We start from the raw sequence: 26,809 nt of genomic DNA on the forward strand, positions 1-26,809 counted from the left end.
CAGAATTCAGTATCAAAACAGCCCCGATTCTAGGCTTACAGCTTTGGAATTTATACATAGACTATGAATCAGCATGTCTATGCTGCAGTAGTACCCTTTACTTCTGTTTTTATTTCTAGTTTTTCTCCCTGCTACTTAGCTGTCAAGATCTAGTATTGGCCACCCAAATTCTGCTATAGAAAGTGGTTTCTAGGAGGTTTTAGGTGGTCACTTTTCAGTGAACAACATATAAATTTATGAAGGGAATTTTCTCTCTGCTGAGGTAACTCAGCTACTGTGTCTTCACTGAAGCAATCAAACAACTGTTCACAGACTTCAAACTGAACATTTTGGAGGTTTCATAAAACCTGGAAGAGATTTACGAAGCTGCAGCAGTGCCTCTCCGAGTGGGTGCTTGCAGCCACCCTGGCTTGCTCTGGCACAGCGAGCTGCAGGGGACACTCCCCTGTTCCTCGGGAGGTTGGGAGAGCAGCTGAGCCTTTCACCTTTGGGATGAGACAGCAGCATGACTTAGGGAGAAGGAGAAGAGGGGACCCCAATCGGGGCCAAAGCCCAGGTTTATTGCAGAGCTCAAAGCTGAGCCCAAATCCAGCAGCAGCATCCAACTGAAAATGGCAATTTGGAGTGTGCAGGGTGTTATAAAGGGGGGGAGCAGACCAGGGAGGGTTTGCCCACCTGCCAATGGGGATACAGGAGGGCGTGGGGACCAGGGAAACAGGCAGGTAGGGGAGACAATAAGGGCCAGCCGAGGGAGGGGTCCCAGTGCCTGAACCTATCACTCAACGCCCTTGGTAGAAGTTTCTAGAGGGAGGGGATGGGCCATAGAGTGATGGACAGGATCACTCCTGGGGAGGGGTTAAGGGAAGGATTCGGCCACTTTTGGGGAACAGGTAGGGAGATTGACATAAAAAGGAGGGAGGAGGCAGCAGGGGCAGAACCATTATAACAGGGGGAAACTGGTATAAACCAAAGTACAACTTTATGCAACTAAAACGTATGAGAACACAATACAACACAAAGTACCAAAGAGTTAACAAGAAAAAAATCAACCATTAATCAAATCTTTAGTGGCAAGGTGATTTAGTTGATTAAATCCTTGCCACAGTCGGATACATTTCCATGTAGCATGGTTCAGTCTATAAATAATGGAGCAGAACTTAATTTATCATTAGGGGCAGAAAAACAAATGAAGTAGTTTGTTGTGACCAGTTTTCTTCTGAGAAAATAACTGAGACAGTACAGCAAATCATTTCATGCAAGCATCCATCAGAATTAAGCTGGAAATTACTTAGTCTTTGGAGTGAAAGTGGGTTTTAGTCTGATGTAATAATGCATTACTTTACCACCTGTTTCTGCTGAAATCTAATTTGATCCATTAGCTCTTACCATTTTGGTACCGATTCCGAAAAAGAAACAGTATTGACACACATCTTGTGTGAGTAAGTAATGAGTAGGCAATCATTATCCAATGAAAACCTGCCCTGAAAACATGCCATAGTTTAGGAGGATGACACAAGGGCATGACCCATGTTGGAATCCATCTGCAAGTAAGAATATTTTCAGCATTTCTGAAAGACCACCCAAACCAGTTTTTCTGTGTCTTCCAGTTCCAGCTCTTCCCTTTCTTTTGTGTAATTGCTTTGTCCTCCCTCCTGCTTCTTGCAATGGCTTTAAACTTTAGTTGGATTTGATTTCTGGTTTCTTTTCTTCATTTGGGTCCATCTCTGTTAAAACACAGTAACAGAGCAGCTGTATGTTCCGTGTGACTGCACCTGCAGAGAAATTGGAGACAGATTAGAACAACAGCCACCTATCTCAACTCTAATTACAAAACACATCTGACTAACGAAAGCTGTCAGGAATGCTGTCTCACCTCTCTTTAGGGAAACAAACAATAAAAGCTAGTACAATAACTTTGTCCCACTCATTTTTAACAAATCTTAAACTGTTCTGTTGATATCCTAGGGTGTTCTGCTTCTTAGGTACCCTGCCAAGTAACTGAATAAAATCTTTTTTCCCTATAATTAAGAGTGCAAAATTTGTGGAATAAAGAAAGTAAAACTAATAGCATAGAGGGAAAGCTACAAGATTACTGAGTATTTACATACATTCTACTACTGCAGCACCACATTCTGCTTTCAGGGTCAGGTTATGCTATAAACCTTCCTTACCACATCCCTCATCATGGCTGTCTCACACAGTGACAATAACAAAGAGCACCGATAGAGAAAAGTTGAAATTTGTGTAATTTAACTGCTGGCAAACTGTAATTCAATAGAAGGCAAAATTCCATTCTTTACTGACATAAAATCTATCTATTTTCAAATAACCAATTCAGTAAAGCTGGACAGCTTGTGCTACCAAGAATGTTCACACTTTTTACAATCATCAATCTTGGTTCAAATTAAAGACTTTTTCCTGATGTTTTGGCTATTGCTGAATAATATCAAGGCTTCTTTTCTTTCCTCTTAGCTCTTCCTGCAGTTGGCAGGATGGGAGAGGGCAGGCAGCCTGGCAGGAGGATGTCCAGAACAGCTCACCCAAACTATGCAAAGGGCTCTCTGGTGTCATGTCCAGTAATAGAAAAGGGTTGAGCAAGAAGTGTTTGCCTGTGGGAGTGTTTCCTCATACAGCTGTTGCTTGGAGACTGGCTGCACACTGGGCTGCCTGTGAGGTGTGTGATTGATTGCTCTTGCAGCAGCAGGGCTTTTTCCCCTCTTCACTCACTAAATTTTCTTTGACTTGACCAGCAAGTCTTCCCACCTTTTTTCTTCCTGTTCTGTCCCTCGTGCTGCTGGGGGTGCTGATGAGCTAGCTCTGGCTACTCAGCTGGGTCAGCCCACCACAACCCTTTCCATGAACAGATCAAGAGTCACCTACTTACTTTTCCCTTTCCTAACAACATCTCCAGCAAACAAAGAAACTTACCCATAAACTTGTTAATAAATTGAGGTCTCCTTGATGCAGGTAAATAGACTCCCAAGAAAAAGAATGGAATTCCAGATAAAGCAATGCCAATTCCAATCACTGAATTTATAAAGTCACTATAGAGTGGCACTACCACCAGAAATATTGTGCATATACAGAATATTATTGGGAAAGCCAGACTCAGCTGTAAACAGAAAAAAGAGAACACAGTGTTAATGAAATATTCACTATCTATAGTTACAGACATTATGATACAGACTTTTCTCTCTGAAACCCCCTCTGTAGAATTCTCTGCTCTTCCTCTCATATATCTGGCTATTTAGGATGATAAGCAAATTGCAGAATTATTCTTAACAGAACTGTTGCTAAATATTGCAAAAGTAATCAAGTATGGTAACTCGGTGTGCTGAAAGAAAGTGCATAGTGGCATGAAGTGTTTTCAGACAAAACCAGTAAAACTTGGGAAACAAGAATTACTGACTTTTTTGAGTAGAGTATCAAAGTATGAGGTTACAGGATCAGATACCATCGGAGCTAAAGGTGATCCACAGAGTTACTTAACTTGAGCAATTCCAACCAGAGATTTCTGCTGCTAGATAAAAGGCTAACTACTGTGTTAGGCTCTTAAGACATTCTCCCGTGGGCAGACAGAAGGGGTACTTATTGAACTAGCATGTAATAGTAGAGTACACTGACACAACAATCTCTTGTTCTTACCTAGCAGACAAGCTAACTTTCATGGTACAATATCTAAGGGAAACCACACTTTATGTCCTGATCAATCTGTAAGCTTTACACTTAACACGTATGGTCCAGATTTTAGACAGTACTTTTATATTATATGGAATGCAGGGATTTTTAACAATTGTGTAATCAGTATTACCTTAAGAGGTCTAGGCCGATCTGGTTCTTTCCAACGTAGATATAACTGCCCAGCAATAGACAGACCAACAAAAAACCAGTAACTGAAGCTGAAGTAATTAATCAGCTTGAAGACATCTTCCACAGCCAGGTAAATAAGGGTCATAAAACACTGTCAGAAAAGAACAAGACTAAGGATCTAAACACAAAGGTTTGAAACTTACTGTTTATCCTGGTTTTTGCCTTTAAGTAACACCTTATACTCCTTAGTGTCTGGCATAATTTTGTGCCTCAAAAAATTACTCTCTCAGCAATCACCTTGATGATAGTGTATTTTATCTCTTGTGAATTTTTTTAAGTTTTTCTTTCAATAATCATATTCTCGTTCTGAAAAAGTTACCTTAATTCATTGACTGGATCACAATAAATTACATTCTTATTCAGGGGACTGGGTTTCTCAGCTGCATTTAGATGCAGTAAGGATCTGAGAGAAGCACTGGGCTCTAGGAATTATTCAGTCTTGAGCAGAATAATTCAGAAATTATTCAGTCTTGAGCAGCAGAAATCTTTTATATACAATATGTCAATTATTAGTTGCAGTTTCAAATGCAGAAACTGAAAATGCAATCCATTGTAAACAGAACACATTTCTTATGGCATGGCCTTCTGCTAAACTGATGTTCTGATTTCAGCATGAAATTGAACACATACATGGACTAGTTCTTTTATACTTTTCTCATGTTATTTTTTATACATATATATTTGTGTACATTTTTCTAGCCCTGTGTTGAAGCTCCATTTTGAGGGAAGCTGTGCTGTGTGTCTCATCTAATTAGTTGAAAAGAAAAGCAATAACTTGCATTGAAGAGCAGAGCTGGCACAGGTGTGAACCTCTTTATGTGGATCATAGACAACAGATCAGGAAGGTGACCTTCCCGAGATCCTACAAAAAACAGCCTGAAAAAAAGAAGTAAAACACATGTTGAGATCACAGGCAAGAGAGATGATCATATTTCTTCTCAGTAGAGACATTGCAAATTCATTCAATGGATAGAAAGAATATTAAAATGCTGGATAAATCTATTTAAAACTTTTGCTAGTTACATCCACAATCAGTGCTCAAAGAAAAGGTTCTAGACAGTATCCTAAGCTTTCTGATTGCAGCTTCATAGCAGTAGCAAGTTTTTTAGGGCTTTTTCAAGTACAAAGTTTTAAAATACTGATATTACAAGGTCAGTAAGTTTTAGATAAATACATTTGAAAACAAAAATTTGCTAGAATTATTCTATCAATTAAAATGGAAGGTAATGCAAACAATCAGAAGTCCTGAGGACTCACCACACAAAATTCATTTGATTCATTTTCACCACACAAAATTAATTGGATCTTATAATTTTGCTCTGCATACACTCAGGAATGCTTTGGAGAAACAAGGCAGTGTTAAGGGTATATGTACAGACACACACAAAGGTTTATTTAGATCTGTGGTTTTATTGTGGCTATTCATTATGATTTGAGTTTTAAAAGTATTTTCTGCCTCTCTCATAACAGATCAGCATAACAGTAACATGTAAAAGGAATTATGAACATTTCTCAGGCTGAAAGAGGTATGCACTACCTTGATGATGCTAGAATTGAAGCATTAAGTCCTCCAAAGCAAGAAAAGGCTACAGCAATGGGAATCGTCCAGCTGAATATACCAAATACCCTGTCAGCAAATGTCTGATGAAAGGGAAAAGAAAAGGAAACATGAAAATATCTGCAAAAAAGAATATGTAAAAATATGATATCAGAGCTTTTGTAATATACTTGTATGGAAAAATAGTAACACAGTAAGGACAGTTCATAATGCAGCACAAGGAATCACACAGCTCTCTTATTTATTTATGGATTCTAAATACACACAAACTTCTTTAGCCAAGCATCTGAAGTCATATTTTCTGCTCACAAGGGAAAAGAAAATGTTTTGAGCATTTTCTTCCCAATCCTAATATATTTTATTATCTAACTGACCTACAGAACACAAGTGAACATTCTTTGGATTACTAAAAATATTACCTAACCAAACGGGGAAATGTCATATTGCAGTGAATAACCACTGCCAACATCACAGCTGCTGCTCATAGATTCTGTTGTAGGAATCTACTTCAATTCCTTTTTTTTTCAGTTTCCTAAGCAGCATCTTTTTCTTTAGCTCCACTGGCAGGGCCTCTGGACTCTACTCGCACAACTTGGCAAATAACAGAGCAATTGATCTTATCAATTGCTCAATACTTGATGTTGCTAGACAATACTGCAAGAAACTGTGGTGACTGTCCATGGTAGAGCTCTGGAACCAGGAAATCAGGAGCATCAAAGTTTAACAGCAAGTGGTAAGAGCCACTGACTGCCAGCAGTCTTGGATCTAAAACAAAAATGGGTAATAATTTGCAATATACTGTCCTGGTCTATTCTGTTCAACCTCCTGGATGGAGAAAAAAGTCAGAGAGACTTAAAGTATCAGACCACACATTTGAAACATGAAGAAATTTAATTAATGCAGACTGACAGGGATTCCATCTCCCATCCTGGTCTGAGCATTGCACATATCTGGACACTAGCATGAAGTGAGGCAGAAATGCCTTCAGCTGTCTTCAGAGGATGTGAGTGGAAGCCTTCCTACCCATCCCAAGCCTACCTACACATAACTAAATCACTTCCATCATTTCTTTTACAGAAGCAAACTAACAGTCATAGTAGCAAAAGAATCATGATTAAATTAGACAGCATGAAGTCACTATTTAGGGAAACACAAAGGTACATACTCCTGTATAAGTATTCAAAGATTTGAACATTTTACATCTTAGCAAGCAGCAGTCCCCTGAAGCAGAATGCAATTTGTTATGATCCAGTCAATGAATTAAGACAACTCCTCCAGAACAAGAATGAGGACAAGAAGAAAACTAGCAAGCAATTGTTATAATATTTTAAAGGAATATTTAAACCTGAACTGCTGATTTCTGAAGCCAAACAATAAGTGAAATTACCAGACACAAAACTCCTGGAGGATTTTTTTTTAATATATGAAGTTAAGCTACAGAACAAGATGTTAGAGAATTAAGATGTTTAGTAAAACTGCCTAAAGGATAAGCATTTAGATAAGTAATATTAACAGCTGAAGCTAAAGAAGAGAGAGAAAAAAAACTATTAATGCAATTTTATGCGGAAGGATGCAAATTAGCTAATATAACATTTGGAGAATTTTTTTCCCTCCAAAGATGTTCTTTGCAATGATGTTCTTTTCTATTTCCTTTTGAAACATCTGGAAATGGTCCAATGTGAATGACAAGTACAGGACTAACTCAAAGGCTATTTCCATCCTGTAATGTGTATCCAGTTGTTTTAGGAGATGCTAATACTGTTGCACACATCTTGGAAAGCAACATTTAATTCAAATGAAGAGTAAAACCCACAAATTATATACAGACCAAAATGCTACAGATTCAATGTATTCTGGATGCAGGCTATGTGCTACATCAACTGTTGATCCAGCTCAAAGCCTAAATAAGTGATTTCCCTAGAGCTGTACAAGTCAGACTCTTCAAAAAATAGAGTAATGTGGTGAAAACCCCTAACAAACACTGTCATTTCCAATCTACTTTCTAATGCTGTAGTTGGGATTCATCACAGAGCAAAGGGCAGAGAAACTTCAAGAGCTAAACTTGAGGTTAGGCAATACAAAATATTTTAATTGAGAATCATCTAAAAAAAGTTCAGCTTGGTTTGCCAAGTAGATCTACCTGCCTGCAAAATGATCTTTCAGTACAACAAAGTTGAAAGGTCCCTGAAGTTTGTCTAATCTATCTATTGATATTAACCAGCTTTACATGAACATAAAGACCCACCTGCCTTTAGACAGGTGTTTCCTGACAGGGTTTCACCTTTATTTATAACAAAAATCAGCCAAGTTCATTACTACTACTCAGACACTTGAGTACAAATTTAAAGTCCTTCAATACCCTCCCTTTAACAGATGCCAAGAAATGTCTTTTTCCAAGCTCAGCTATAGTCTCTTGTGAACAAAGATAAACCCAAAGACCTCCACAGCATTTCTTGCTAAAAGAGATACTGAAGTCTAAGTAAAAGCAGCCACAGAAACATTCACTGCATGCATATCAGAGGATTATTTTGCATAAGAAGGCAGGGTAGAGGAAAGTACAACACAAAATCAAGTTATTAAGCACGCATACTGAGTGCACTGAACCAAGAAGGGAAAGGGGGAGGGAAAAGTAGCAGAGTTAGTGGTTGTTTTCTGCTAAAACCACAACTGTACAATCATGGATCCTCCAGAAATGAGCCAGACCTGGGCTTTCAGCTGAGCTCCTCACCAATTCTACTTTAACTACAACTACTTCTGGGAGTTGTGAAGTACATATATAAAAACAAATGAGCTGGCAATGGAGGAAAGAATAGAGCGTTTACAAAGGCATGTGGAGGATGACAGAGCCACCTACCTGGAGGTAGCTATAGGCAGAAACATTTAGTCCACCATAACAGGAGAAAACCACCACTATGAGGATATCATCTCAGGATTCTTCTGAGAAAGTCTAAAGAGCAAGAAGGATTAAGAGATTAAATTGTCATCTCTGCTATAGTCTGACAAATCCTGTAGTCCAGACTTGAATTATAACTGCTTCTAAAAGCTTGGAAACAGAATTCAGAGAAGTGCTGATGTAACCCTTGCAAGTACAGATTCAGTTCTTTTATGCCCTCCCATCCATTGAATATGTAAGGTATACATGGATACATGCACACTGTAGGACATGCAGCTGGAATTGTCCCCTTTAGTTTTGATTTTTTTTTTTTTTTCAAACATCAGGGAATAATAATGAAAGAAGAGGCTTTCCAGCCTTGCACTTCTCAGCTGAACTGCCCTTATTTAATCATAACTAAAATGTTACATTACTCCCAGAAGAATGGTCAAAAACTGAATTACAGCTTTGTTTCAAGGCATGAATGACTGAATAAACTACATTTTATTTTTGTCTTGGGTTAGTTTGATCTCATGATCATCAGCTGGTAAGTTTTGAATGGTTTGCAAGAACACTTTTTTGTCCTTTTAAAGGTCCAAACAACAGTTTTGTACAAACAGGTTGAACTAAAAGCAGCAGAAATTCCAGCATAAAGAGCTGCCACAGCAAAATACACAGGATATTGCCTCACACTCAGTAATTCAGGCACACAGATGAGTAGCAAGGCCCACATACATATTAAAAATCTCAAGATGAGAACTGTTTCATCACACTTAGCTGCACATTAGAAGTGTACTTAGAGGCACACAAGAAATGTCAGACTACACTGAGAGCATAAGGAGCCACAAGCACATGTGAGGCTGGCAAAGCAGCACACAGTATTGATTGGAGGGACAAATGGACAAATGCAAAGAGAATGTAGCCTAACATGAATAGGAAACTTATACCCAAAAATACCCAAGGATTATCAGGTGTTTCTGTTAGGAAAGTTTAAAGGGCATTTACAGAGCCTCTTCACATTAACTCAGTTCAAGATCCTATTGCCCAGGAGCTTTTCCAGACCAAGTTCCATTAACATTCAGAGCAGTAAGGGGATATATATGTGTGTGTGTATACATATATGAGCAATCTGACTGGTATTTTGGAAACACAATTAATTCTGTTTCGAAACTTTTCTTGAGGTGAAGTATAAATACATTCCCACATTACAGGAAGATCTGGCAGTCAGAATTACAGTATGTTTTCTTAATTTTGAGCTTCTGAGGACTCTAAGGTGCTATGCTACTGCCTAACAAAAACAAACTCTTGATTAATGGCAATTAGGAAGCTGCACATGCAAAAAAAAAAAAAAAAAAAAAAAAAACAAAAAAAAACAAAGCACCTGAGCAGAAGTTTTCTCCCACTGCCATAGATTACATTGTCAGGATACTGTATGACATCTCTCCCCACTGACCAAATTAGATTTAGTGTCACATATATTAAAAGGAAGAGTGCCCATCAACCAAACCCAGAAAATTGTAAAGGTGCAAAAGAAAACAATTTAAATGTGTCTCCTGTAATTCTCCTTTCAATTACCATGCTGTTTATCAATTCTACTCAAACAGACATAATTCTCTCATATTATTGGCAACACCTTTACTGGGAGAAAAAGGTACCAGTGCAGTAAGAAGTCCAGCATAAAATTCCCACTTCATTTTTGGGTCACTGAATATAATCTTATGGCAAGAGAACCAGCACTACTCTGCTGCATTAATACACTGCATTCCTGCATGCCTGTAAGTTCTCTCTTCTGTACAGCCCACATTAAAATTTCCAGTGTCAGCTCCAACAGTAAAACAGTTCCATTTATATTTTCATGGAGGTGCTGAAGATATTTGATCTGAACCTTCTCAGATGTTTATCCTCTTCTTAGAGGATCTAAGGATCTTAGATCATCTCTCATAGCTAGCTGTAGAACAAGGGTTCAGTGTTTCCCAAGTCTCTTACCTATCTCATACTGAAAATATAATATATCATTCTCAAGTTCAGCTTTTCAGCTTGGACTCCAAAGCCAGAGAACTTCCATGCAGCTGCCATCAGGAGTGTTGCATTGGCAGTGAATTACAGCTAACTCCAAGAAAGAAGGTAAATAACTTACTGAACAACTCTCCCTCTAAAAGCAACTGCCTACCCTCAGTTGGAAGGTATGGACTGTGCTCTTCATCCAAAGAAACCTTACTGGGAAGTGCCTGTGCAAGCAAAGAAGAGGAACATGACACTGATGGCTAAGGACGAGTGGATTTTCCTTTTCAGAAAAGAAGCCAGTGAAGCCAATGAAGGAAGAGAAGTAATACCCAAAAGGTCTAAGAAGAACTTAAAAATTTCTGTCTGAATTCAGTTAGAAAAAAGAAGAGCTCCATGTTGGCCTAGTTGTGCTCAGATGAGGAGGCTTAGGGCAGTACCCACTATTCCAGCTCGTGCACCGAAAATCAGGTACAGGGTCCTGATATCTTTGTGGTTAGTTGAGAACAGTCAATAATTATTAAATACACCAAAGAAGAATAAAACAGCTGAAACACACAGCCTCCCACGTTTCAGTTCATCGAGGGAGCATGGCAAAGCAAAGCAAGCCTGCTCTAGAATATGAGAGCACCAGGGTGAACTGATGGATTTACACTGCACTCACAGGATGATATTCAAAGATGCAACTGAAGTCATCCTCTTTATCCCCAGTCTGCTGACAAAGCTGTACAGCTCCAAGAAATATGACAGCTGGCTATGCAGGACAACTGTTTGCTTCAACCACTTTTAGCTCTTCCAAAGGAAGAGCTAAAAGAAGTAGGTTGCCAAACACCACCTATTGTAGGAACTCAATCAAGGCCCACAAACATGACCAAACACAGGTATCAAACTGTGCATTGGCAGCCAGTATGCTTCCAGTCAGGAGACAAAACAGCCCAGAAAGTGCTTGTGGAGCAGCTGCCTCTTTCACAGACAAAAACACAATAGTAGTCTCAAAAAACATCAAAAAGGTTGTTCAGTAATGGTGAAAGATGAGGTAAAATGTCTGCTCTTCTTTATTTGTGTTTGTGCTACAGAGTAATTTTCATCTCCATAAAAGTTAATAGCAAAGGTTGTAATGGTTTCCATAAGGAGGTAAAACAGAAGTCAGCTGTGAGACTCTGACAGGAATCACTGAAAAAGTGAGTGATTTGACACAGTCAGCAACCATCTGAAGAGCATTTGCAAAACTTTTAAGCTGGCTGTTGCTGTATCACTTAAATTTCTTCAACAAAAAAACTTAAAAAAATCCATTTCTTAGCCCCAACACTGGGGCTATATCACATGAAGCCAATTGTGTTGTAAAAGGAGGGCATTTTATTATTTCTTTTCCCCTATAACCCCTTGGCATGATTTTTTTGCCCCATCACCAATAAAAACAGCACAGAATGTGATCTGGAAAGATCCTTTCATACTTCTTTTACTCAGAACTTTCAGTCCATTCAGAAACCAGAAATGGCTTCACTCCATCCCTTCCAGCTCAAAGCCTCTTCACTGAAAAGGAGAAAGCCACTTCACTTCTTCCCAAAATAGCAACAAGGAGGCTGAAATGTAACTGCTGCTTGATTACACCAGACTTGAAAATGAAGCAATATTACCACCATGTTTCTTTAAAAATTCATCAATGTAATTTTCAACCTACGCCAACCTGCACCAACTACATAAAGGGCAACAAGCAATCTGTAGCTTGTGTCACATGTAGAATATCTGAGCAGATCAAAGTGCCTCAATTTCATCAGATTTCTTTGAATAGCTTAATTCTCACCTCCTTTCTTCATTCATCCACTGAATACAATGTTCTATGTCTTCCTAAAGATTCCAGAGGATAGAATCTCTTCCACCACCCAGAGAATCTGGTTTTTGCTCATATCCTTACAATGATTTGTTAAGCATCTCAAACACTCACTTGTAACACTTGGTCAACTTACCACTGCCACAGCATCACTAGCAAGAACAGCATGAGAATCCAGCACTGTATAGTAAGCTATATTGGTCATAATATAGATAATAGTCACAATTGGCATAGACACTGCAATAGCCAGGGGCAAGTTCCTGCAAGACAGAAAAAATGCCAAAACTCCAAAACCCACAACGGCAGAAAAAGAAAACTTACACTAGTAACAGATTAAAGTTATTTATTTCTATCATTTACAATACAGAGAAAATTAATGAAACCAGCACAAAGATTTCAAAGACGGTATCTCTGGAATCAGAGTTTGGTTTCTTTTATAACTAGAAATTCTAATACAGAAGACTGGAAAAAAAATCAGATTTTTATAGTAACTTACCACCTAAATTATGTGTAAAAAGGGATTCTCTGCAACTGCTCTTCAAACACTCCAAGGTTTCCACATCTGTAGTAACAGCCTTCAAACTTACATGCTTTAAATGATTTCCTAATGTCCATGTTAATTACCACATTTAGAACCCAGAGGCAAAGCTCTGAGGTTCTGCCCTCCTCCTCCCTGGGGAATGGGGTTGTCCTTTCAGCACCTCCTTGTGGAACTGATGCTGGGAGCTTTATTAAACCAAACCCCTGTTCTCATCTGCACTCATCACTGCAGAGAACAACCTAACTGGGCTGCACAACAGAGATGCAGATCTCAAACTGCTGAACAGCTATGTGGTGTATCCTACTAGCAAACACAGGTCTAGAAAGCTACACAAAACCAAGTAACAGGAAACTGCTAACCTTTAGATGTGAGCAGGTAAGAGTTAACTGTGAGATAAAGTCACAGCCCTGAGTGTGCAGCTCCACAGAAACATATTTTTAATGTGTGGCTTTGGCTTTTCTCAGTCTTACTCTTTCCTCAAACCTCACAGGAATATTCAAATGTTTCAAAAGGGGAAGCAGAATTGAGAGTGTTACTCTCGCATTTGCCCAGCTTGAAATCAAATACAGCAGGGTGACACTGATGTGCATTTGCCATAAACATTGTTTGTAATAACAACAATAAAAAACCTCCAAAAAACAAAACCCCAAAGCATAAAAATTATCAGTCTGAATACTTTGCAAGTCTGAAACTTTGCAAGTTTCCTCAAAAAATTCCTGAGGCCCAGAAGTCCAGCGTCTGTCTGCTGCCATAGAAGCAGAAAAACAAACAGGGCCCGCAATCCTCTATATAAATCAGTAAATTAGTAACTGGGAGTTCTGACTCTTCCTTCAGGTTGCACACTCATAGTAAGAGACCCATGAATCCCAGCACAGAGAAGAAAAAGAAGCAGTGAATTTAGTTCAGAAATATTACACAATGTAACAAAAATCTGAAATAGCATTTTAAGGCCTTTGCATCATCCAAGATTAACGCCAAGGGACGATGTCAAAAAAATTTGTGGATTGCAACTTTTGGGTGGATAAGCATGAAGGCACTACCAATCAAGTGAACATGAAAAATATGTAATTCTTATGGTAATTTTGTAAAAGTCTGGAATACCTCATTATTCCCAAGAACTGTCAATGCAGAAAGCTGAAATATGAACTTCACTTTACCAGCTACCATTCTACCAAGAATGAAGCTTGTATTAGGCACTGATACCTATCTAGAGCAAATGATTATGAAGAAATTTTCATCAGATATATATATATATATATACATAATTTTTTATATTTTATATATATATAAAAAAATATACTGTGAAAAAAATTGTTTTTCAAAACAATGCATCTAATAGAAGAGCTATCAAACTGACAACAGAGAACACTATACTTACTTTAAAAAGGAAAGGCATTGCAACAATACTCAAAAAAGAAGCTTTTCAGCAGAAAAAAGCCCATTATTGGAAGGACCAAATGACTGATTAAAATACAAAATGTGTGTCTTCTGAATATTTCTATCAAATCTTTGCAAGAGGATTTAGGGAAACAAACTGTAAATCTGGAATTCAATCTAACCAAAAATAGCTAGGTTTTCTTTAAAGTACTTATCCACTGTTTTAATAGATAGCTTTCCTGGTTAGATAAATGCCCAGCATAAAACTCAACATCCAACATAGAAGGGAATAAACTGCAAAAGTCAAAATCAGTTGGGAGAACTAAAAAAAAATCTCATTCTTCTTTACCATTCAGCTATAGCAATCTGGATGCAAAAATCATCAAAGGGAATCTATTCTAACATAAAGGTGTCTGCTTACAGACTCACAACTGGGCAAGATTGGCCAGTTACACTTTTAGAGTATAAATTCATGGAAAATATGAATATTATTAAATATGAAATCAGAATGATTGCACAGGTAAACACAGACAACTTTTAGGTACCACTGCAACAATGACACCTATTATAATAAATTGTAACAACATCTTGAACTGAAAGTTTATCTAGCACTGAATACAACATCCTGCAATCATCTACACTTAATTGTTCTTGCATTTTAATTTCTTTTTCACTTTTAATGGAGTTTAGTAAATCTTTGCCCTTGGCCATCCACAGCCTCACCAGTAGAGCAGTTCCACTCATTTCTGTATAAGCTCAGAATTTATTACTGAGTAACAGCCACAAGCCCCCCAACCTGGGACCATCCCCATTTAGAAAGCTCAAATCATTTACCTTTCTGGGTTTTTGATTTCTTCTGTTACATAATTGAGTGTATCCCAGCCAGAGTAAGAAAACAAGGCAGAATATAATGCAAGGGAGATTTCTCCAATATCAATAGAGGATCCCTCAAAAGAGTTCTTGAAGTGCCCTGTGTGCCCTATGTAGAAAAGATGTAATGAAAGACAGGATAATAAAATACAGTAAGTAATATTTTTCCATGTGCCACACAATTACAAAAACACCTCAGAAACCCTAATTCCTTCAAATCTGCTTCTTAAGAACGTTTTTCCAATTCTACTCCAAGTTTTAGCCATGAGAATTGGCATGGCATTTAAACTACTATCAGTTATTCTGTGTGTATGATACTGTTCTACAATTAAACACCTGGTTTGTCCACAGTAGCACAAGTAGTTCAGGAACATTAAGTTCAGACTAAGCTGTAAACAAATGGCAATGACAGTACTCAGGTTAAGTGTGGGGGTTTATAACATATATATTTAGAAAAATAACCCACTCAATTCTTCTTTATCCTTTTAAATTTTCAAACATTTAGCCTATGCAGAAAACAAAGATTACAAGAGACTTAGATAACTATGAAAAGAGAAACTCACACAAACACCTACAGGGATGTTTAAGGTTTTGCTACTAATAAGAGAAAACTGAGAAAAATTAACAGAGAATAAAGCTTTCCTGTTAAGATAAAATTGTCCTAAGCTAAAGTGTATGTGTGGTTTTTGGACCAGTATTTGTGAAAACTTGTGCCATCTTTTGACTGTAAGCAAGTCAAGACAAGTTCATCAATCATAGTTTAATATTAAGACTCTATATATATATAAACATACACAAAACCACCAAAAACAGAAAGGCAAGCTATTGTGCAACTCCAAAACATGCCCTATACTATGCATCCTCAAGTGTTTAGACTCCATTAAAACTGTAATATTTGAAGCCTCCAAAATATCTTTACTTATTTCTCTTTTCTACTTTTTATCCCCATCAGACATTGCTACTCCCTCAGCACAGACACAGGTGGAGTAACTGCTGAGTTAGGAACAGAAAATGGAGACAATGTCAAGGAAATCAGATGGGAACAAGCTTGGTATCTACAAAACAAGGGATGGGCAGATGTGCTAAGGATTATGGTGCTCACATATGCATATTCTTGATTGGTTCACAGTAATTATCTTGATCATGAACTTTCAAAAATAACCTGTTAGAGCAAAGGACATGAATTGTCAGATTGCCAGGGAAAGACAGCCCTTTATGGCAGCTTTGAAAGCAGGATAATTTTCTTAAGCTAACACACCAACAAACTGTTCCCAAAGGAAGGGCTAAGAACAAAACTAAGTTCAGAATTTGTCTTAACTTGAAGGCACAATGCCCAACACACACACTTTCTAATTCTCAACAGTATAACAGAACTCAGGCTTTGGGCAAAAACAGAGCTGTAGCTTCACAAGTCTACCTACATCTTCTTAGCACCTTTGTGCCTTAAGTTCAGACACTTTCAGGCCACAGATTCATTTTGTAAAAAAAAATATTCAATTGATCTCACAATAAAGTAGAGATGTTCCTTAGAGAAATTCGTAACTTTCACCACTGCCACTGTATTTTGCTGTCTCTGTGAATTGCTGTTTTCACTTCCTTTTTAATTCTGTATTGCAGGCTGTAAATAACACAACATTGCTGAGCAGTCAATTACCTTCTTTTACCAAGTTCAAAGTCAATTGAGATAAGATGGGTATCTCATAATACAGTATCATGACAATACCTAACATTAGTATTATGGGTATATTCAAGGTGGCTGTATTACACTTTTTTTACTGAGGCATTCCATAAAACATACAGAGGAAGTTCACTGTCCTTACACCAGTCACTCAGCTTAATTGATAAACACAAACCTTTGCTACAATTTTACAAGCTTACCCTGGCAGATTTGAACAATTCCAGCGATGATGATGGCGATAAGAGCAAGGACTTTAGCATAAGTAAATATATCCTGCACACGTGTGCCCCACTTAACATAGGCACAATTTATAAATGTTAAAAGGCCTAGGGAAGGAAGAAAACACAAAAATTAAAATTCTGTTTGAGCAATGCTCAGTTTAACTCACTTTTCAAAGCTTTTAATTGACATCTAAATATGCACTGACTTGTTATACTATTACTTAGGTTAAACTGAAAACACACTGGTTTGAACAAAGCAGGAAACAGATGTTTTAAACACTGTTTCAACAGTGGAAGGAAATACTTTCCTGTTCTCTGCCCATATTCCTAATGTTACCTCTCATCAGCTGTACTCTGCAACTACCCTGGAACTAAAGAAACTGCTACATGGAATAATTAATTTCAATGTACCAATATTGTTCTAATAAATTAAAGATTATCTAGAAATTCCTTTGGGCAAACATATTAAAAGAGTGAGAAGGTTTCTTTAAGCTTCATTGTTAGGTTGAAGATGAGTTCAACATCCATGGAGTAGCTGCAGTGCTGAGCATGCTTCCAGGTGATTCAGTACTCCTTTCCAGTTCTACTGCACTGCATTATGGAGAGAGAACATAGCAATTTTACAAGGGCATGTACTGAGAGGACAAGGGGTAATGGCCTTAACCAGAAGGAAGGTCGATTAGATTGGATTGGGCTGGATTAGACTAGGTGTCATCAGGAAATTCTTCCATGGGAGGGTCATGAAGCACAGGCACCTGTCCAGAGGTTGGGGGTGCCCCATTCCTGGAAGTGTTCAAGGCCAGCTTAGATGGGGCTTGGAGCAGCCTGTGAGAGTGGGAGGTGCCCCTGCCCATGGCAGGGAGGTGGCACGAGATGATCTTCAAGGTCCCTTCCAACCTAAAGCATCCTGTGGCTCTAAAGGGCGTGTGCCTTACAGCTAATGCAACAGGAGTCAGGATTTTTACAAACTGGTAGCAAGTAATGAGTATCCTGAATGCCTTTAGTCCTCTATCCCAAAATAAATTAGTCAGACCTATGTCACAAGGTTGCAATGAAACTTGAAATGAGACTTTCAGATCTCACAAATATTTTTTTAGTTGCTGACTAAACTTACTCACATGATCAACTTCCCCAAGACAGTTCTTCTCATGACTCTCAACATTTTGCTTATGCATTCATTACCTTTCTCTGAAGTGGAGAGCCAGGCAACCTTTGTCTGAACTCCTACTAAACAGGATTCAGTATCTTCAATATTCTTTATTCAACAAAATCCTAATTTGGCACATATTTTTCTTAGCTAAATTACTACCACATAATTGAAACTTCTGTATTGGAAACAGTGTTTCTTCCAAATCTCAGTTTTCTCTCTAGCTAGTGAAAAAATGTTTACATACTACTGTACTTTTTATCTCCATAGAATCTTCTTGTACTGTGTATTTTAAATATGCATATAAATAAAAACTAAACTTGATTGTTTCAGGAGTAAGGTAGCAGTAAATAAAAATTATATTAAAAGATGTGATATATTATTTCCTTTCCCATAATCCAAGAATACCATGATACCATTGAGATAAAAATGACCTTAGCACAGCTACCAAATTGAAAACAGTAACTTTTAGAAGCTAACAAAAGAAAGGTAATGATCAGACAAGTACAGCGGTACTATGTTACACAGTCTGGATAAGCTGGATGAGCTTCAGCTGTGTGGCAAGAAGAGGGGAAAAAAAACCCAGTTGTATCAAATTTCAAAAGTCAGGACTGCTGCAAGCTCCCAAACAGCCTTCAGAAAAAAAAAAACAACTCTGCTCAGTCTCTGCTCTTCAGTATTAGGGACTGGAGTATTTGCTTGCTGGATTTATTTCTGCCATATTTTTTAAAGCAACTTTCATTGGGATTAATTATTGAGTTAGGGCTTGGTCTCTACTTCAGATGAAATGATACTCTGATACCTTATAAGGGAAACAAAAAGAAAGGTTATCAATATTCTGAATAAGCAACACCTCTCTTTTGCAAAAAATACTGTTTTCTTCAATTTAATTATTGTTTAGTCACTTACAGTTTCTGAGAACTGTGAAGTTTAGTTCTGTAGCACCAGATGACACCCCACTGCCAAAATGATTGTCAAAGTAAAGCTGTATAACACAAAGACTGTTCTCACACTGGCTCTAGTATTGCTATTACTAAAATTAAAAAAAAACCAAAAAACAAAACTAAAAGTAAACCCCACAACAAACCCACCCAGTCTCACATACAATCTGTACCTAACCTAACTTCCACTCCCAGCAGCTTCATTACAAAGGGATTAATCATATCCAGAGCTAGGGATGTGACAAACAAGCTCAGCAGTGCCAAGCCAGGGAGAAGCCTAAGCTTTAACAGCTAAATGAAGCTGTAGAGCAGGGCTGAGTCTTAGCACTGACACTCAGAGCAGGGCAGAACAAGCATTTAAACCATAAAACAGACTGTTAAAGTAAATTGTTCCACCTGCCTGAGAGTGATCCTGCTGTCATGTGTCTCCACTAAAAAAAGAGGTGTTAAATCCTCTTGATTAGCAGCATATGTAGAGGACATCAAAGTGTTTGTCTATACCTACTATATAATAATTTTAATTTAATCACTTTGTCTTTATTGCTTTTTAACCAACTCCTTTTTATAAGGGCTATCTGCCCTCAGAGTGAGGGGATACCTTAAATGGAAGAGCAGATTCTCCCACACTCCTTAATTTGTGCCAACATACCTTGGGACAATACCTGTTTAAGGAATGTGAACATGACACTACAGGCCCTTCACTCATTTGCAAGAAGGAGGCAACAGAACTGATTAAACAGACAGATTTCCTGGACAAAGTTGGTGATTATTTTCCCCCCTACTTGCTCCTCAATTAATGCTTCCACAGCAGTAAAAAATAACAAAAATGGAAGGGGAAGCTGCAATCATCATAACCAATTACAGAGGCCAAACACCCAAAGTACATGTGATTTCCCTTTCCTTGTCCTTTACAGACAATAAGAAACATTAAAACTCTTCCAAAAGAAGCCTCAAACAGGCAGCACACATCCTTGAAGCATATTGTTGGGAGTAAGAGTCCAAGTTCTGTGTTAGCTTTTTGATACAAAATCGTGTCAATACAGGTGACAGGCTCCAGAGCACACAGCTGTGGATCAGTACATCACAAAGCATTGTCCTACACGCTGGCTGAAATACAGTTTTCACTGTTTACTGGAAATGTAAAATATGTATATAAACACTTTTAATAGGAAACACCTGAAATTAAATAAGACACACAATTCAAACATACAGTTTCATTATTTTCATACAGCAGAACACTGTGGGCAGCTGCTCCTCTATATTGACTAACAGAGCTGGCTATATGAATACAAATATTTCAATTTTATATACATACAAAATTTCCACTTTTCAAAACAGCTTTACCACACACACTGCTCTACTGATTTTACAGTTAATCCCAAGTAAAAAGAATAATCTTGAATGAATGATTTTTTGAAAGCAGAGTAGTAACTGAACCATGTAACCATTGAGAACTTATTGCAAACCAAAATACATCAGAATTTCTGGCATAAAAGCCATTCTACAATAGCTCTTAAGACCACCCCAAGAGTACCCCAAGGTCTGATTTAAGATACCTCTCTCAAGGGAAAGCAATTTTTACCCCCTTACTTACCTGGCAATTTTTGCCAGGTAAGTAAGCCTGAAAGAGTTCAACACCTTGTTCTGCTTCCAAATGAGAAAATGGTCATTCACTGACTGAACACCTGCAAGTTTCTCAGGCTGGAATTGTTCTTTTCCCCACTGTACCTCAAACCATTGCAGATCCATTATGCACCAACTCGAAGCGTGGGTAAGATGTTTTTATTAAAACATCTTTTACCAAACATGGATAAAAACTTACCATAGTAAATTTCAATAAATACTTACATTCACAAGCAGCTGCTATGAGACGACAAGCCACATACGGAGGGTCACAAGAAGGGAAGAAAGGCTGGACTATGTAGTTAGCAAAGGTGATGGCAATGATTGCCTGACTAGTTGGTTCAACAATCAGGAGTGACGTCCACAAACGAATAAAAGCAATGAAACTCCCAAAAGACTCCAAGATATATGCATAGCTGGCTCCTGACTTAGTAATAGTGGTTCCAAGTTCAGCATAGCAGAGAGCTCCAAAGACTGAAAATATCCCTCCAACTGCCCAAATTATTAAAGACAATCCATAAGATTTGCTGTAGATGAGAACTCCTTTGGGCGAGACAAAGATACCTGAACCAATCATGTTGCCTACTATGAGGCTTATCCCATTTATTAAAGATATTTCTTTCTTCAGTTGCAATGTATCTTGGTCTCCATCCTGTTTTCGACTCCGACCTGTCCTTTTTGATTTTTTGACTGGGCTGTATTCAGCCAGTGACATTTGTGGTTTTCTATCATCTGTCCTTTCTGCCATTGTAGAAAGACTGTGAATTCTCCACGACTCCGAACCACAATCTAAAACAAAATATAGACAGCTGAAATAATTTTTTTTTTTTATCATTTGCAAAATCTTCTTTCCACCTTTTTACCCTATGATTTACAAATATAAATTAAAATATTTCCTTTTGTTGCTTCATGTTTGGTTCTTTTTACACAAAGTCAAATTCATGCACAGTTAAACAGCAGAACCAACCCAGACAAACCAAGAGACAAATTCCTATATAACTTAGAATGAAAGAGGAACTGCTACCATCAGAAAAAGAAACAAACAAAACTGTAGGAAGGACAGAATTAAAGGTCTCCTATCTTGTGAAGGCCAGAAGAAAGACCAGAAAGAAGGACAGTGAGTTGTTACAGATCAGGAAGCACCACAAGACCAAGATGGAAGTTCTAAGCATGAACACAGATGTACTGCAATACTAAAACTACCAATCCAAGCACTGTGCTTCCACAGGTAATTTGTGAGTGATCCAGCAGCACGTTATCAATTGCTGAGGGCCACAGGCAGAGGTGATCACTCCACTGTGCCCTTGGTGCAAGCCTTGAGCTCTGACACCAAGCTCTTCCCTCCCTCCCCAGAACTCTTTATCCAGATCTCACTGCCTCATCACTCACTTATCTAAAAGTACAGACTGCACATAAAAACCCACAGTGGTTTCAATCCAAATTCCTCCATTAGCAGTTGTATTTAACAGTATCTAAAGACACAGAAATTAGCTTTTTTCCTCTGCTTCAGAACTGACTGACCAGAAAAGAGCCCCCTTCTTCTGAAGTCTCCAGAAAATGCTCCCATGCCTTCCAAAAGCAAGTTACTGCTAATAAAATCAGTCAGCTCAAGAAGACATTGATAATTCTGAATAAGACCCATTTTACACAAGATCACAAGCTTATTAGTTGCATAAAAAAACAGGCCCTACATATCTACCAGAATTATTTTCATAACTATTCATTTGTCTTGTCCCTGATTAAAGCTTTAGTGTATACTTCAGCTATTTACTATAGAATAGAAAAAATAAAAAGAAAATCTGGGTCAGTTAGAATAAAGCAGGTAATCTAGTGTGGAGTGGATTTTGTGCTTTTTTTTGGGGTAACACTAATTTTACAAAAGGTTTTCTATCTGCAACAATAAACTTGTCAACTGTGACAACAAAAAACCTGAATGTGGGAATTTTGAAAGGTCAACATGCAGTCACCCAAACCACATGTGCATCTAGTACACATGAATGTACAAGCTCTTGCAGGCACACCTTTTTGGAGATAATACTCCTCCTTTATCATAAAACCAACACTTGTATACTAAAGCACAGAGAATCTAACCAGACATCCCTGAACTAGAATGAAGATGTGAAAATTACAAAGATTCTTTTCAATCAATTACAGAAGTAACGTCTACTGAAATGGAGTACAAATTTTTTATTGAAAAGTATTACTTCATTCATCTCCAACTCAATAATCTTTAGAGACTGTGTTCTTTTAAGTAATGCAAAGTAAGACCCTCAATCTGTTTAGTTGGATGCCTTCTGGTTTATTTTCCCCTCAATACTCCAAATAAACACTTTAAAGATGCCTAATTACTGAATACACATTTTATCATTACACGAGTCAACATCAAATATCACAGATACACCAGAAGACATTAAATTTCACACTTATAATCAAACAAAAATTTTTCAAACTTCCAGAAACTAATCACTACCATTTCAGAACTTAAAAGCTTGAGTATTATAATGAGGCACCTCCAACAAAATTAACTAGAAGAGAGGCTTCCCTACAGTTTCTACAGACGAGTGTCAGCAAAACTGCAAAGGAAAAGCAAAGCCAATTGATCTCAGCAGTTGTTACCTGTTTCTCTTGTTATTTATTCTTCCATCCACCTTGTGCCAAATTCATCTGCAACCACTTCACGCCTGGCTTTGCGTTAGTGGTGTAGTAGAGCAAAGTTTTCAAAAATATATATGCTCCATAAATTCACAAGATTATTTGTTTGCTTTACAAGAGGAAGCTATTATCTGCAAATGCATATAATCATTAAGCAATTATAGATATGGTGCAATCATCAGAAAGTTCTGCAAAACAGCAGAACAAATAATCAAAGCAGATGTTTTCATTACTAATTTGGCTGCAAGAAGTGGATTTAAAAAAACTCTTGTGACCCATAAAAATATCATTCAACTCCAAACTGAGTCTTTCATTTCCATGAAAAGAACTTGGGACAAGATACTAGTTGCAAATGTTTTTTAGAAGGCAATTCACCCTGAACAAATGTCAGCAGAAGAAACAAGAATACTACAGCTATTATTATGACATCCAGCTGCCATTTAAAACATGCCATGTTCTTTTCAGCCCTTACAGCCAAAGGATAAATATGTTAAGAACTGATCATGAATGTTATACACCATTTTTAGGATTTTTTGCTCATATCCTGACCATCATTTCCATTTCCTCCTAAACACCTTCCAAATACAAATTCCTCAGAAGCATACACATTACTTGGAATACTCAGGCATTTTGATGATTTAAGTCAATTGAATAATTCAAATCCCATCAAACCTGGTGTGTTAATTCAGAGCCAGTTTTGCACAAAGAGTAACCATGATTGATTTACCTCATGGTCTGGAGTTCAGAGGTGCATTTAATTACCTGCAAGTAGAAACTCAGTCACCCTTCAAATGCATCCACCTCAACCAGCAGCACGTGCCTGCAGTTCAATACAGTTTTGTTACCCATGACCTTGACTGTTTCCTGCCCTACTATCTCCACCCAGGAAAGAACAATCACAGTACCCCTCAACCCAGACTCTTTTCTCCCAGTTTTGTCTCTTTTGTTATTCCCAATTTCGGGAATCTGCTAATAACTAGGATTTGCCTGAAGGTGTGTACAACAGCTCAATGGAGATTTGATACTTCATTCTCCTCCCTCATCTTGTTTGTTTTAGGTGCCTTTTAAAGCCTTCAGAGCAGAATTGCTAATTTGCCTGACTCACGTGATGCTTTTCCACCACCTCGGCCAAAATCAAAACTGTTGGCAGATTTTTTTCTCTCAAGTGCTTCACTTAATTTTAAGTGGAATTAGAATCTGCAACTTTGACCACTTGGAAAAAACTTACCAAGAAAGAGAGAAAGCAGAGACTAGAGAAAACTGAAGCTATGTCAGAGAAAAAACACATATATCAAAATCTATTATTCTGTCCCAAGATAATTATTTCAGTGGAAACAGAAAAGAGGCTTAGAGGAGGAGAACCAGAGACAAATAGTATACATTTTCTAACATACAACAATCCTAATATACAGCAGCTAAAAATACTTTCAGAACAATCTCTAATGCTGCCAAAGCCTGACCACAGGAGTGCTATGGCTAATGCAGGGCTCTGCCTCCACACAAGCTAACCAACACGGATTTCCTCATCCCTCACCCTTGTGCAACACAGTGTCTTCAACTCTTTTTTTTTTTTTTTTGCTGATCACTGCAGCTGTGAGGAACATTTTGCTGATACATGTAGATTATTTTTTTTTTTTATTTTAAACTGAAATGACTCTGCTGTTGGTATAGAAAGCTATGGCATGAAACCAGGACACAGTGACTTGAAACTAGGATCGCTTCACTGTTTCACCAAAAATGTATCTTCTGGTGAGGCCTATCACACTGCAGCCAGGTACCACAGGAGCTGATGAAGGTTAACATGCAATTAGCAATGTACTAACACTGCATTACAGGGTGGCCCTCCTTTAAGGGGAGGGAAAGAGGAACCATCTGCCAAGATCCCCTTTCTCCCACTGAGCAGATTGTTTGACCTGGGATGAACCTGCAAGGTGAAGTACCAAAATGCTAAAAGCTTACTGTGTTTGCTGTGCTTTTATACAATACCTGCTCATTAGCAAAGATTTCTGGTGCTCTTGCTGCTGTCTTCCTCAGCTCTTGATTGCATAAAACAACTCCCATTGTAACACAGCTCTACATTGGCTGTTCACATGTACTAGATGTAAAGACTATTTCTGAACACAATGACTGGCCCCATGAGCAATATTCAAGATTGCTCTATACAGGCAAACAGCATCGAAGTCTTCAGGGAGTTAAGCTCCAACAGAGCAAATGCTTATTCATTGCACAGTATATATTTAGGCACCTCACAGTCTGAACACTTACATGGGAAAGGCTTAGAGTTTGTCTGGGACATGTTTTTCCTTTTCTGCTGAGAGAAGAATCACTGCCCTAACATATGTACACTTAACAGACAGGAAGCCTGTGCAACAAAAACAATTCCCTCTGTAAAGATTTGTTCAACCAAGTATTTTGTGCTTGCATACACAAACACACCATCTTTAGCACAATACAGAAGAAACCATACCAATAAACTTTTGATCAAATAGAACTGGTTGTAACATCCTTAAAAAAAAAAAAAAAAGACAAGGTATGTTTATCATGTAAAAAAGTATGAAAGAGAAGTTACTATGACAGTCTTTTCACTTGATAGTGTATCAGTATAGTAGTTAAGTAATATTTTCATATTTTTCGTGTTTTTAATTATTTTCATATTTCCAAGGAAAAAAACAGAAGTAAGCTCACAACAGGGACTTTGATCAGTCTTGATTTAGGCTGGGAGTGCACGAGGCTGCTGCAGTGAGAGATCATCTGGTGAAATTTATACAATAAACCCCAGGTAAAGACAGAAGGAACAATCATAGAGTTTGTTAAAGTAATTCACCTTATGTTTCACTCTGGGGCAGAAAAGTAGAAACCTCTTCAAAGGAGGAAAAATAACGCCAAAAGGCACACGCTACACCCATGTGTACTCTTTAGGTGGCACCTGATCAGATTGTAGTTAATACCGTCCGCTTAAAAACACACAAAACAACCAAAATTACTACTAAACGTCAGCAGGAAAAGGTGCGCTAGCTCTCTGCACCCACCACCAAAGGCACTAAGGGAACACGTGGCTTGACAAAGCCACCCTCGAGTCGCCATAAGCGTGGCCCCTGGGCTGTGGCCGCGGCCCCGAGGGCTCCTGCAGCAGGGCTGGCACTTCCCGAGGTGTCACCGCCACTCTCGGAGGCCGCCCCGCTCCCCACAAGCCGTGGTGAGCCTCTTTCTCCTCATAAAATAAGCGAGGTTCACACAGCCCCGGGAAGGAAGTAGCTGCAGGCACCCGCCTCAGGCGGGTGCTGTCAGAGTCGGGGCGCCCTTTAAAGACAATACAGAAACACACACGGCATTCATATGGCTACCACCGCACATTTCGGCAGCCCGGATCGCCAAAGCCGCCGCCCCAGATGCTCCGCATGGCAGGGGCTGCCGCCGCAGCCCCTGCATTGAGGCTGCTCCCTGCTCGCCTCCCCTCAAGGTCAAGAGAGGTGAAGGAAAGGGGAAAGAAGCCAAAACCTCACCGGGGCCGTCCGGCCGGAAACGCTCCCGCGAGGCTCCCTTGGGATGCTCCCCGCCCGTTGCCACCCGAGCGATGGCGGCCCCTCCTCCACCCCGCCCCCCCACGGACGCATCAGAGCCACGGCG

At 38.6% G+C, this 26,809-nt stretch overlaps 1 protein-coding gene across 2 annotated transcripts; it reads right to left on the reverse strand.

Annotated features, from left to right (window-relative positions):
- Positions 1-962: 962 nt before the first annotated feature.
- Positions 963-26,764, reverse strand: SLC7A6 (solute carrier family 7 member 6). Of its 2 annotated transcripts, none has more exons than XM_058034038.1 (10): positions 26,686-26,764; positions 20,756-21,319; positions 16,799-16,924; positions 14,885-15,029; positions 12,269-12,392; positions 5,408-5,511; positions 4,650-4,746; positions 3,812-3,961; positions 2,929-3,112; positions 963-1,772 (listed from the first exon to the last, which is right to left on the reverse strand). In XM_058034038.1, the coding sequence occupies exons 2-10, from the start codon at positions 21,276-21,278 to the stop codon at positions 1,678-1,680; spliced, it is 1,548 nt and encodes a 515-aa protein (XP_057890021.1). In that variant the 5' UTR covers positions 21,279-21,319; positions 26,686-26,764; the 3' UTR covers positions 963-1,677. The 2 variants fall into 2 exon arrangements, with proteins under 2 accessions (XP_057890021.1, XP_057890022.1); XM_058034039.1 differs by having other exon boundaries at positions 26,681-26,741.
- Between the last annotated feature and the right edge of the window lie 45 nt (positions 26,765-26,809).

This window comes from Melospiza georgiana, chromosome 14 (assembly GCF_028018845.1).
Source record: "Melospiza georgiana isolate bMelGeo1 chromosome 14, bMelGeo1.pri, whole genome shotgun sequence".
Classification (NCBI taxonomy): domain Eukaryota; kingdom Metazoa; phylum Chordata; class Aves; order Passeriformes; family Passerellidae; genus Melospiza; species Melospiza georgiana.

Bases quoted from the DNA above. Each gene is read 5' to 3' on its own strand.
- SLC7A6 (XM_058034038.1), bottom strand. From the start codon at position 21,278: ATGGCAGAAAGGACAGATGATAGAAAACCACAAATGTCACTGGCTGAA. The intron at 16,925-20,755 runs GTAAGTATTTAT...TTCCTTCCCTAG, and splicing joins CATAGCAGCTGCTTGTGAAT to GCCTTTTAACATTTATAAAT. The intron at 5,512-12,268 runs GTAAGTTGACCA...CCCTTTCATCAG, and splicing joins CTAGTGATGCTGTGGCAGTG to ACATTTGCTGACAGGGTATT.